The following is a 12,428-nucleotide window of genomic DNA, read 5'->3' on the forward strand; positions in this document are numbered from 1 at the left end:
AGGGCCGGTGGGGGGGGGGGGGGGGGGGGGCAGGGCCTAGGGGGAGGGGGGGGGGGAAGAATTACCCTTCACAGTGTGTAACATACACAACCTACCCCTACACATGGTGGTAACGCTTGCATCTCCGTCCACCATTTGCCAACGGCGCTGTGCACATTCATCACAACAAAACACCCTGACCCCGGCAACCCATCTCCCCCAACGCAATGCAACATAGCATACCGTATTATCTCTAATATAAGCACAGTCTCCAATAATAGCACGTCTCCAATAATAGAACACCTTGGGGCGGCATTCAAAAAATAAAGTGCTCAGTCTCCATTATAAGCACACTGTGTAAATTCACTATCTGTACCGGCGAAAAAAACCCTGAAATGTGTGTGTCATACATGAATTTGGCATGGCAACATGCCTCTGAAATGAGGTTGAAATAATAATGGAACAGTCTCCAATAAAGGAACGTCTCCATTAATAGCACGGGGCGGAGGTACATTTAAAAAATAAAGGACCGTGCTTATATTAGAGATAATACGGTAACCACAGTGCCGGCACGCACCTCCTTGCATATTATTATTATTACGCACACACTCATGGCCAAGGCCAATCAAGGAGATTATAGCCAGCCATGGGATAAGTTTTATGCTGATCTCTATTATATTCCTTCACTCACAGGTGTGTTTTAGTCCCGACCGCCACCTCTCTCACTTTCTTTACCTGACTGCAGAATACAGCACCACACCATAAAAACCCAGCACCAATTATTCTATCGCGCACAGTTTGTTCTCACTTCTACCTTCCACGCGCACCAACATCTCTTTCTAATCTATATCCCTACGTAGACTTTCTCTCTCACATTAATTTTGTCGACGTGCAACACTTCCATTGCATCACTCCACCTTCCAACACCCACTACTAATCTACTCTCCTACACTTATGGTTCACTCCTTATCACCTGTATCAACCAGCACCAATTCCCTTGCACCATACCTCCACTACTATCTAAGATCTTTACCAAACCCGCACCTTCTCACCTCATCTCATCGCCATCACCTCCATAATAATCCATGCCACACAGCATGGCACATCTAGTCCTGGCTGCTCGATTTGTTTCGAAGGAAAATCCACCAGACATTTCCACCATGCAGAGTTTTCCAAACATCACCGACTGTCCAATACTCAATTTGCTATTATATTAATCAAGTTGTGCCCGTACATCTGTAGCGGCCTGGCTCCTAACTCTTACGTCACTTCATACATAGGCATGCACAAGAAATAAAATCATTCTCTTTGGCCTCAACTTATATGTTGTCCAGGTGGCCATTGTAGCCGTCGTCTAGGCCCCGACGTAAAACCCTTAACATCTACTTCCTGCGGAAACAAAACAAGTTTATTTTATTCACAATCAAAGGAGTTATTGTGCTCAAACAATTTGCCCCAGTAGAGTAAAAGCCCGTCGCATGTGTGTACGTGAGAGCTTGTACGTGTGTACAATTATGCAGAAATGCACGGTGAGAACTTACGATATTTTGTTTTGAAACGGACACTCGTACTTGAAGGTAGATGTGCACGTTATAGCAGTGTTCACATGTTGAAGATGCATGCCCAGCACCTTTTGGATAATGGCCCGCGCAGGTTTCGGAAACCATGGATTTGTATGTTTGGATGGAGTCACGGTGACTCGATATATTCACTTATTATGGTCTCATTGTATCCACTGCGTTTCTTTGTGCATTGCAGAAACTTTATATCCGGTAGAAGTCGGCAGCACGGATGAATGTGCAGCAGGTGCAACAGGAAGCAGCGGCAGAGACAATGATATACGTTCTCCTACCTCGGATTCTGCGTCGGCGGCGGCTATGCCGTTCTACCAACGCGACACTCACACCCCGTATGATTCCCTGAGCTCCAACGCGTCTTCGGCCACGCAGGACACCGCGATGTCGAGCCGCTTCGATCCATCACTGATAGAGAGCAATACGCGCGTTGCGAAGAACGCGGACAACACCGGATTAGTAATGGCTACGCCGACCAGCCCTGGCGGGCCGCGGCAAATGCAAGGCGGATATCAGGCGCAGTTCACCGACCACTTCCCGGACAGCTACAAGTGTCCGATATGTCTGCTCGTGCTTCGAGATCCTGTGCAGACAGGCTGCGGGCATCGCTATTGCCGCACCTGTATCATGCCGATTATGAAGTAAGTCGCTGATGTCATGATGTCAGTGGTTTGTGGGTTGTGTGGTTTCTTTGCAGCTCCCAAAAGCACAGAAGCCATTATAGTTTATAGTGGTGTGCACGGGTAGCCGGGTACCCGTGCTACCCGTGAGGACCTCGGGTAGACGGGTACTGAATCGTACCCGAAAACCCGAAGTCGCAGATGACATCATGTAGAAAGAGTAGAGAGAGCTAGAGGTCTACACTACAGTGCACGTGTGCGAATAATTCACGCATGTCTACCCAAGTCACAGTTAGTATGTAAGGGAAGGGGCCGGTGTGCATTGTGGTCTTACCATGGGACCATTACCCGATCGGGTACCCGTGCTACCCGTGGAAAACTACCCGGACCCGATACCCGAAGAAAATGCTACCCGACTCAGCCCTAATAGTTTAGACTAGGCCTTTCGTACCATCCTAGAGAGTGATGGCGTTCCTTGAGGGTGGCGGAGTTCCCACGGCGGATGCGGAAAACTCGGGGAAGCCGAGTCTCACGCGAACCGTGAAATATTTTTATTATTTATTTCGTACCATTTAATACTTTTCAAGTCGAATACAGCAGGGGTGTAGCCGCCGGTCCGGCCGGTCCGGCTTTGGCCGCAACACTTTTGGCCCGACCATGGCCAAAAGTGCCCAGAATGCTGGATTTTGCACCCTAAATTCAAAATCTTCACGGGGGACCGCTCCCGGACCCCCTCCTGCCCGACCACCTCCAAAGGCGGCGCTACTCGCCTGTACAGTGGTGATTAAATTACTTCGTGTGTTGGTTTGCTTCCATCCAACCAAGAATCTATTCAAGAATTTGTAGTTCCCCGCCACGCACACATCCTTCCGACAACATGTACAATGGGTGCCGACGAAAGCGTTGCGTACACTTGGAAGCAAAAGTAATGATTGAGCAAGTAGGATGCGTGCCAGAAAGGTACATATATGGCACATGTGTACTGTATTTATCCGATTGTAAGTTGCACCTTTTAGACTAAATTCCAAGCGCAAAGAAGGGCGGGCGACGTACAATCAAGTGCTATTTCCTACTTTTGTGATTGTGTCGAAGCAACTTGGCTCAGACCTGAAAATGGATCGCAACTTATAACCTTGTGGAACTTATAATTGGGTAGATACGGCATACATGTAACATTTGTTAATTCTGTATGCGCTTTTCTGGGTTCTGGCAAAAATCGCAATCATAAACCAGAGTGTGCAACTCCGCAGCTGGTCTGATCCACGGCGGAATGTTTTGTTGACGTCACCTTTTTCAAAGCGTATGCCACGAATTTGTGCAAGCCATACGCCAGATCGACTACCTTCATCGCGAGTTTGTGTGTGTGTGTATGTGTGTGTGTGTGTGTGTGTGTGTGTGTGTGTGTGTGTGTGTGTGTGTGTGTGTGTGTGCCACTTTGAATACGAAAATGTATACTCACTCCCTCACGGCTGCGGCTTGCTATCATACTGGTAGTGCAAGTGTCGTGAAGCCCGGCTATGTCCATGCAGTTACGGACTTGGTGTACATACCTTGAACGGTATAACTCATGATTTTCAGAAAATTTCCGCGGTGGGCCAAACCCCAACAGAGCTGCACACTTTTGTTTGAGTACATTTTACTCTTGGTCGGGGTCATTGTGTCCACTGGGTTTGATATCAGTAGTACATAGCAAGGTGACAAGAAAGACAGGTTAGAATCTTGCATTTGTACTTTACGTATAGGAGGTCTATAATCTATTTTTCGTGTTCTCCACGCAATAGTTTCTCTTCATATACGACATATCCTTGTAATTCTAGTATTATACTATAGCCTATACCGAATTGTACGGCATTGCAGGATCAAGGTCATTGTTTAACCTTTTGAGCACGCGTGACGTTCTGACACGTCATGACCACTGCCATTGTGACACGTGTAACTTTCTAGAACGTCACGAGTCAGTGCGGAACTACATCGATACCGCGTTTCTTCCGTGGCGTGGCGTCGAGCTGTACCGCTGCACAGAGGACTCCTAGGATTTACGAGTACAGTAACAAAAAAATGCGAGTCGCGTCGTACGTTTGAACTGAAGTTACATGCGCGTGCATACATTTCAAAATACCAATTTCGCGTAAAACTGCCTTTATGAAAACGGTCATAACTTTTGTAATCTTTGTTGTATTTCCAAAACAAAAACAGTTCTGTGCTCAGGATACATGAAAGAATCGTTTGAAATTAAGTTTGCTCACATAGAGTGAATTTAAAAAAATTACTGCGTGGCAGAGGTTTTCAATGGGCCCGGGCTCAAAAGGTTAAACTAGGTTCAGCATCGGTAGCACAGTGGCTGGGTGGGAAGGAAGAGTGACCGAGATTCACATGGTTGTGGGTTCAAATCCCATCTTGTGTATTTCTGCTTTCTTCAAAAATTTCTTTTTTTAAGTTGGAGAGAAAATTCCAGTCCAAGAAATTCTAAGGAGTCAAATATAAGTAGTCAAATATATTGTGTATTTGACTAAGCAGTCAAATACGCGATATATTTGACCGCTTAGGTATCAGGGAAATTAGTGGGGTCAAATACTAAGAAGGCGATAAATTGTAGTATCTGTTATCTAGGTGTCTCTTTGGGGTTTTCCCCCTTTTGACTGGGAAATAAAATTCCAAAGCTTACGAGTTGGCGAACAAACGTTTCGGAGACACCAGCTTTAAGATAGCTACAAGGAGGACTAGTTTCGTTACAGTCAGACCTCGCTTAACCGCATACATCCGTTTTCCACAAAACTATCCGGATAGGCGAGGGAACCGGATAATCGAACACACACAGTGTATGTATGCATGGCATATGCTGTAAATCTGTAACCAGCTATTCTCTTCCGAATGGCGAGGGATCCGGATAAAAGAGGACTGGATAAGCGAGATCTGACTTTATAAGCATTTCCTATAATGTCGGCACGCATGAGTAAAAGATGAAACGGTGATTCCAGGGCATACAACGAAAAGGAAAGATTTGTTTCAAGTAGTTCCCATTCCATTGTTACCTAGATTCACCGATGAATGTAGCAAGAAAACAGTTCTGAACAAATCCTTTCTTTCCTCTTTGTTGTGTGCCCTGCAATCATCGTTTCACATTTTACTCATGCCTGTCGACATAATAGAAATGCTTACAGCGAAACTAGTTCTTCTTCCTACGAGTTGGGTTTCCCCCTTTAACTGGGGAAGAACATTCCAAAGCCTACAAGTTGGTATGCAAACATACTGCAGTATATATGGTGTGACGGATCAGAGGACAATATGGATGGTGTGCTGTTGGACTGGCTTAGGGCACGTTCAGACTACCGATAAAAAGTGACGGAATGGGAAAGTTCCAAGGTCATTTGATCACGTGACGTTACTGGCACATTACCGGCGGAAATATTTTACTGCCGCGGCTGCTGCAGCAGTAAAACTGTTTCGGCGGTAAAAAGAGTGCTCAGGCTGAGAAAAGGGAAAATCCCTTCTCAGCGCCGCGGTGAGAGCTGCAAAACTTACATACCGGTAACGCTAGTTTATCGGTAGTGCGAATGTCCTTCACAGTTTATCGCCTTTCACGGTTTGACGGTATTCACGGTAGTCTGAACGCGCCCTTAGGGGTCGTCCGTATTTTTCGAAAAATTAAAAAATCCGTCCTCAGGCAAAAAGGGGGTGGGTGGTCAAGAGTGCTGGCGGAATTTAATTTTTTGATTTTTCGTACTTTTTTTTTTTCCCTCCAGTGACTTTGATACACTTGTTGCACTGATACAGTATATAGCTGACTGTGTACTGTACTGTAGACGTAGTGTAGGATTGATTGTCGCAAACAGTATCTACTATGATACATGACTTTTCATGTAGTTGTAGGGCGGTGCATGGCCGTGACGTCGGTAGACTTACTACTGACTGTACTTAGCTACTAGTACTTGACACAGGTGCAGTCAGAAAACATGGGGTCAGGAGTTCTTATTTTCGAGCCGGGCATCGGTAAAAATCAAAAAATTAATGGGAAAAATTGGGGGGTGGGTGGGTGGGTCAGAGACAATTTTGCACGAGGACGGATTTTTTAATTTTTCGAAAAATGCGGACGACTCCTTAGCAGGAAATATCGTGCCGTAGTGCCCACTGGAGAAAGACGTGCATTGCCACGCGGGCTGTTAGCCTAAGGACAGTCTTCTGACATTCAAAGCCCCCATGCAAACGAAATATTGCAAGCTTTTGACTGATGTCCAAAAGAATTCTGTTCCGCAGCAAAGAAGTCTGCATTCCATGGCTCATCAAATATGCATGTCTGACCGTTATTCCCGATACGCCTTCAGCGCAAGGAGTGCCCAGTGTTACCCAGAGAGATGTGTAATGTTTTGCTATTTGAGACTGCTCTGCTATATGCCTATGTGCCCAACTTAATTTGTAGCGGTTCCGACCCAATATGTCCTGTGGACAGGACTTCGCTTGGTGCTGTAAGTTCTAACTGTGACTCTGACGTGCTCTATGCGTTGTTTATGTGTTGTTTGTGCACTGTCTGTGCTTAGTTTTTGCGTTGTTTGTGCGTGTTGTCACGCACCAGAATATGTTTGGTTGGCCCCCACTGGGTTTTCTTGCCATTGTATTTTGTGTTGCTGACGGCCGTGCCCTTTCCCTGTCTCTGTTGCCAGGTATTTGCCGACAAGCATTGCCAGCGTGAGATTGGCAACTTCAAGGTGCAGTGCGACTGGATAGAGAAGTGCGGCTGGTCTGGAACACTCAAGTACCTGGAAGTAAGTGCCCTATGCTGGTCTGAGAAGGCCGATACTGTATAAGTACAAATTTTCATTTGGAATTAACTTTCGCTAAATTTGTTAGGGGGCACGAAATAACGTACAAAAACTAAAGTTTTTTTCTGAACGTTCGGGGTGACAGACCTCGACCAAAAACGAAATTTAGTACGTAAGGCCATCATTTTTTATATCTATGTTTCGCGTCAGTTCAACTTCCAGAATCATATGCGAGAGGTGGAAAAAAAAAAGTTGCAAAATAATAAAAAAAAGGCTCATCAGAGGTGTATGCACTGTACATAGCACAATAGCTCATGCATGGTGTACATTCGAAAGAAAAATCGTACATCGAAGCACAACATCTGGGTTATCAGCATGAGTAAATATTCACTTTGGGCAGAGGAGGCAACCGTTGGTCATGGTGCCTATGCTTCGCTGGAATATTGTACTCAGACTTCAGCAGCGGTGCAAAGAGCTCCGGAACGACGCATTCTCTCAGCTTAGGCGATCAATGCGGTCTGGTGCAAGCTCATAGAATATTGCTCCCAGATGCCGAAAAAACAATTTACCAACGCTGGCCTAGGCTAGATGCCATTTCTGAATCCCAGCTTCGCCGTATGCAACCTGTCCACACTGATGACTCGCACGATCGTGCACTCACTGTGAATGTTCGATTTTTTTTCCGAAAAATATCAAAACGTATGCGTGCGGACGACGCGAAACATAGCTATAAAAAATGATGGCCTAACAAGCCTGCTGGTGGAGTGATCAAACGAAAGATTTCGTGAACGAAAATTTGTACTTATTCAGTAGTGTTGTATGGTGATAGCTCAGTTCTAGATGTTGGGAAAGACATATCCAACGAGGTCAGCCAAAACATGTCTGAGGTTCCGTAAAGTTTCTGAGACGTGACGGGATGAAACGTTGTTTGTTGTTGTTGCTGTTGATTTTATTTTAATTCGCAATGACCTAACGAGCAGAGGTGTTCAATAACAAGGAAGCAAATGAAGGTGCCAAGACGAGCGAGGGGACTTAAAAGCAGGACATATTGGATAATGGGGAAGGAGTAGGGGTAGGTGGAATATTTTGTCGAGGGTGTTCACGTTGTGCTTCATACATCAACCAGTGGTGATAGCGTATTGTTGAACTATATTATCACACTTGTTTGGCGGTCTAGTTCAAGCAGCTGGCGAGTAAAGTGACATTTTTCTGGAATAAAAAAATTAAAAATGTTCACTCTAAGACATGTTTTAGCTGGCTGTGGCCCATACAGCTTTGTATGGTGGTGAAGCACAGATAGTGAGGATATCTACATAGTATAGTGTACAGGTATAAGAAGAAAAGAGGACCAAGGAGCTAAATGGAACTCGGATGTTGAGCCATAAAAAAATGTAGAAAGGAAAAGGACATTATGGATACGAGTTAAGAGTAACTCTCCATCACTGTAAATGGATACTATATACAACTTGTTTTGTAGTCAACTAGTCCATCACAATGTCATGCATGAGGAGTACTGTAGGAGTTTGGCTTTCGGCTTGTACAATTCGTTTTCGCAAAGCTTCCCCTTTCTTTACTTATCTTTGATATTTATGACCCACCCAAGTTGGGTGGTGTGCTGTTTTGCTGCTTCGAATTGGGTGGTGTGCTGCTTTGCTGCTTCGAATTGTAGTTAGACCGCTTTGTCAAATATCGTACTGGTCTCGTCATCGTCCAGTAACAATCGACATTCTTTGTTCCGTTGGGACTGTAGCTTTTGCTCGTTTTTGTATCGCTTGCCTTCCCCTCTTCGGTCATTCCATAACCTTGAACCTTCCAAGTTGGAAGGCTGTCGGTTAGCGCTACGGAGATGTGTTGAAGCTAGGTGTCAGGACGTCGAATGTCTCAGTACTCTTGTCAGTGTTGTGCCTAGTTATTGCACTTTCTGACTGTATATAGTATCCATTTACAGTGTTGGAGAGTTACTCTTAACTCGTATCCATAAGGAGCTAAATGTTACTCTATAATATCCACTAACACCATCAGTTACTTCACAATAAGCTCATGCGGTAACATTGCATGGCACTGGCAACGGTCCTCTTGTCTGGTCCTTTTTTCTTATAAATTAATCTTTGGCTCTCAGCCCGAGTCATGTAGGTATACTAGTACCGTATTATCTCTAATATAAGCACGGTCCTTTATTTTTTTAATGTACCTCCGCCCCGTGCTATTAATTGAGACGTTCCTTTATTGGAGACTGTTCCATTATTATTTCAACCTCATTTCAGAGGCATGTTGCCATGCCAAATTCATGTCAGACACACACGTTTCAGGTTTTTTTCCCGCCAGTACAGATAATGAATTTACACAGTGTGCTTATAATGGAGACTGAGCACTTTATTTTTTGAATGCCGCCCCAAGGTGTTCTATTATTGGAGACGTGCTATTATTGGAGACTGTGCTTATATTAGAGATAATACGGTATCTGCTTTCCCAATCATTCTTTGATCGTGTGTCCTCAGGAGCATCTATCGCAGTGCAAGTACGTGCCCGTCAAGTGCATCAACGCGAAGCTGGGCTGCAAAGCGCGGCCACTGCGTCACCTGCTGGAGGCGCACGTGCAGGAGAACTGCGAGTTCAGACGTTCCAAGTGCCGACTGTGTGGCGAGAGCGTACCCATTGCGGATATGGAGGTACGTCGAAGATCGAATAGAACAGTACTTCACGTGGTGACAGATTGTGTGTTACGATTAATCTCTGTTGCCCGAATCTCGTAGCAAGTCCTTTAGAAAGATTCGGGATAGTGAAAAACCAAAACTTGGTTTTACAGTGGTAATTTTAGAATACTACAACCGTTCTTGATCTTCTGTTGAAGTGTTTTGTATGTGCCATAGTCAGCCTAATCATTGCATATGGCCCAGATTCAACAACATGATATATTATTATGCATGCTGGCATTCTAATATGGATGGTTGTTAGTCCAGCGCCCTCTGCAATCCGGTAGAATACTGCCCGATGAACTGTGCTGCCGGAATAGAGAGGTCTGTCCTACTGCGGTGCATGGCAATGCCTAGACACCAACACCACAATGACCACGTGTACAAACGTCAACAGGTTCTGTGCACTCACAGGTATTGTCCTGTGAGGTCGCATCAGGCATATAGCCAATGAGAGTGCGGCCAATCCCCTCCCTCCCCCCCCCCCTTCTCTCTTTCCGGCCTAGAAAAAAAGAAAACCCATCTTGGTTAGTTAGACATGTTGTAGATCTACGTGTACACATACATGGTGTATATGGCATATACAGGCAACTTCGCTAACAACGACTGCGGATATTATGAAAATTCGCGAATAACGACAGAATGTTCATGCCCAGAGCAAAGTCCTATCCAACTGTAATACATATAATGTGACTTCGGGTATAACGACACTTCGCGAATAAGGACACTTTTCTAATGCCCAGCCGAGTGTCGTTATACACGAAGTTGACTGTATTGTAAATATAACCCCTTCATTACAGCCTGCCCACGTGACTGTAAATTTAGGTTGTACATTTGCAGAGACAGTGGGTCTTAGCCTGGTACTGTCCCCAATGCCTGTGTTGGGCAGAGAGCTGGTACTGTCCCCAATGCCTGTGCTGGGCAGAGAGCTGGTACTGTCCCCAATGCCTGTGCTGGGCAGAGAGCTGTGACTGTACACATAGATGCCTGGTCTCGTCTGGTCTGGTCTCGTCTGTTCTGCGCAGCGCCACTTTGCCACGAGCTGCCTGGAGAGCTTGATCGGCTGTGAGATGATCGGTTGCACGGCCACGTTTCCGCGCAAGGACACCACGAAGCACTTGGCCAACACGTGTCAAGAAGTCGAAGTCTCTTGCCCGTATGGCTGCCCGGACAGGGTAGGTGAATCACGCGGGTGTCATGAAGCAAAAAACAATATTTATTATGTTTAGAGAAAAGGACCTATAAGCTACAAGTTATGACTAACGGTCCACCAAGATAACGAGATAATAAACAGTCAGATAGTGCGACAACGAGGCACAAAACTGACAAGTATATTGAGACATTCGACCACCTGGTGGACTATTGGTCATAACTAGTAACTTATAGGTCCTTTTCGCTTTACATATTGCTATTGGCTCAACATCCAAGTTTTTACAATGTGTATTATTAACATAAAGTACCGCCAGAGCGCCCCACCATCTCGTCCTTTCGTGGTCGTCTTGTGGAGGTGGTTTTCTGTCTGTAGGTCATACGACACGAACCTTGTACAAACACTGCACGTTGTGCAGGCAATCCGTACCCAGTTTACCTTCGAGGGGATGCCAGCTCTACATAAGAACATGTCACCTGTGACCTTAGTACACTAAAGTTCTCACACCGTACAAACTTAGTAGCACTCATCCATACGATTTTCTTCCAATGGCTGTAAAATCAAGGTGGGGGCGCTCTCGCGAGACGGGTCGCTCTGGCTGTACTTTACGGTACTGCTTTTTATTACAACATCTCACAGCTCAGTGGACACACTGGCCAATGTGGAGAGAGTGGGTGATAGTCAGCCACGGCGATAACGTAAGTAAGGGTTAGGAGAGGAAACGGACGAGTAGCAACAGCAACAGGAACTCGGCAGCGAAAGAGGATATCAATAGACATCATACCTGACATATCTGATATGGACATACCTTAGTGGACCCTGCATGATGGGTGTGCAAATGGCCTCATGACATAAGCGTTGTACTGAGTGGTAGATCGGCGAATGACATCATCGCATAAGATCTGCATTGATTGGCAAACCAGTTCTAGTTTCTATGAAGAGGCAAACCAGTGCTAGTCTGTATGGGGTGGCAAACGTGTTGCTGGCTTGTAGATGAGCTGCACATCAGCCGTTGTTCACCTGTTTTGCCACATTTTGCTACTCTATCAAGCAAGGCCTGGGCTTGAGAATGTTCACGCATGTCTGGCAAACACGGTGTATAATGGAGTACAGTGAGTCCTGCCCTAACCGGACGCCCTTGCTGCAGCGGAAACTGTCCTGATATGAAAGGACTCCGCTGGATCCAGGCATGAACGTCTGATCCACACGCACTTTGGTGCATGGAAATTTGTCCGGTCGATACAGGATTCCGCTTGGCACAGGGTGCGGCAAACACAGCAAACACAGGGTTTTCTGTACTTCTCTAGTAACATCTAAAGTTAACACAGGTTTTGCAAGGAACATGCAGTTCAAGAATTTCTCAGCTTTGAATCGGTTTCTGTTGGTAGATCAATCTGTTTCTGTTGGTTGTGGTCTTTTTCTTTGCGCGCACCCTGGCGCATTTCTACAGAACCTCTTTGACAGTTATGTTCTCTTGTGTGTGTTTGTGTGTGTGTGTGTGTGTGTGTGTGTGTGTGTGCGTGTTTGTGTGTGTGTGTGTGTGTGTGTGTTTGTATGTGTGTGATTGTGTGTTTGTGCGTGTTTGTGTGTGTGCGTGTATACACATAATTACGTGCACGTACATGTTATGTGTGTACACGCATGTGTCCGTGCAC

At 45.6% G+C, this 12,428-nt stretch overlaps 1 protein-coding gene across 3 annotated transcripts in view; it reads left to right on the plus strand.

The window, feature by feature from the left end:
- Nucleotides 1-12,428, plus strand: part of LOC135830136 (TNF receptor-associated factor 5-like) — a 97,284-nt gene that overhangs the window by 70,383 nt on the left and 14,473 nt on the right. For all 3 annotated transcript variants that reach the window (XM_065342527.1, XM_065342528.1, XM_065342529.1), the window contains exons 4-8: nucleotides 1,738-2,194; nucleotides 6,591-6,636; nucleotides 6,832-6,933; nucleotides 9,429-9,599; nucleotides 10,649-10,798. In XM_065342527.1, the coding sequence (XP_065198599.1) occupies nucleotides 1,738-2,194; nucleotides 6,591-6,636; nucleotides 6,832-6,933; nucleotides 9,429-9,599; nucleotides 10,649-10,798 (926 nt within the window). The remainder of the gene's footprint in view (nucleotides 1-1,737; nucleotides 2,195-6,590; nucleotides 6,637-6,831; nucleotides 6,934-9,428; nucleotides 9,600-10,648; nucleotides 10,799-12,428) is intronic.

Source organism: Sycon ciliatum, chromosome 13 (assembly GCF_964019385.1).
Source record: "Sycon ciliatum chromosome 13, ocSycCili1.1, whole genome shotgun sequence".
Taxonomy (NCBI): Eukaryota; Metazoa; Porifera; class Calcarea; order Leucosolenida; family Sycettidae; genus Sycon; species Sycon ciliatum.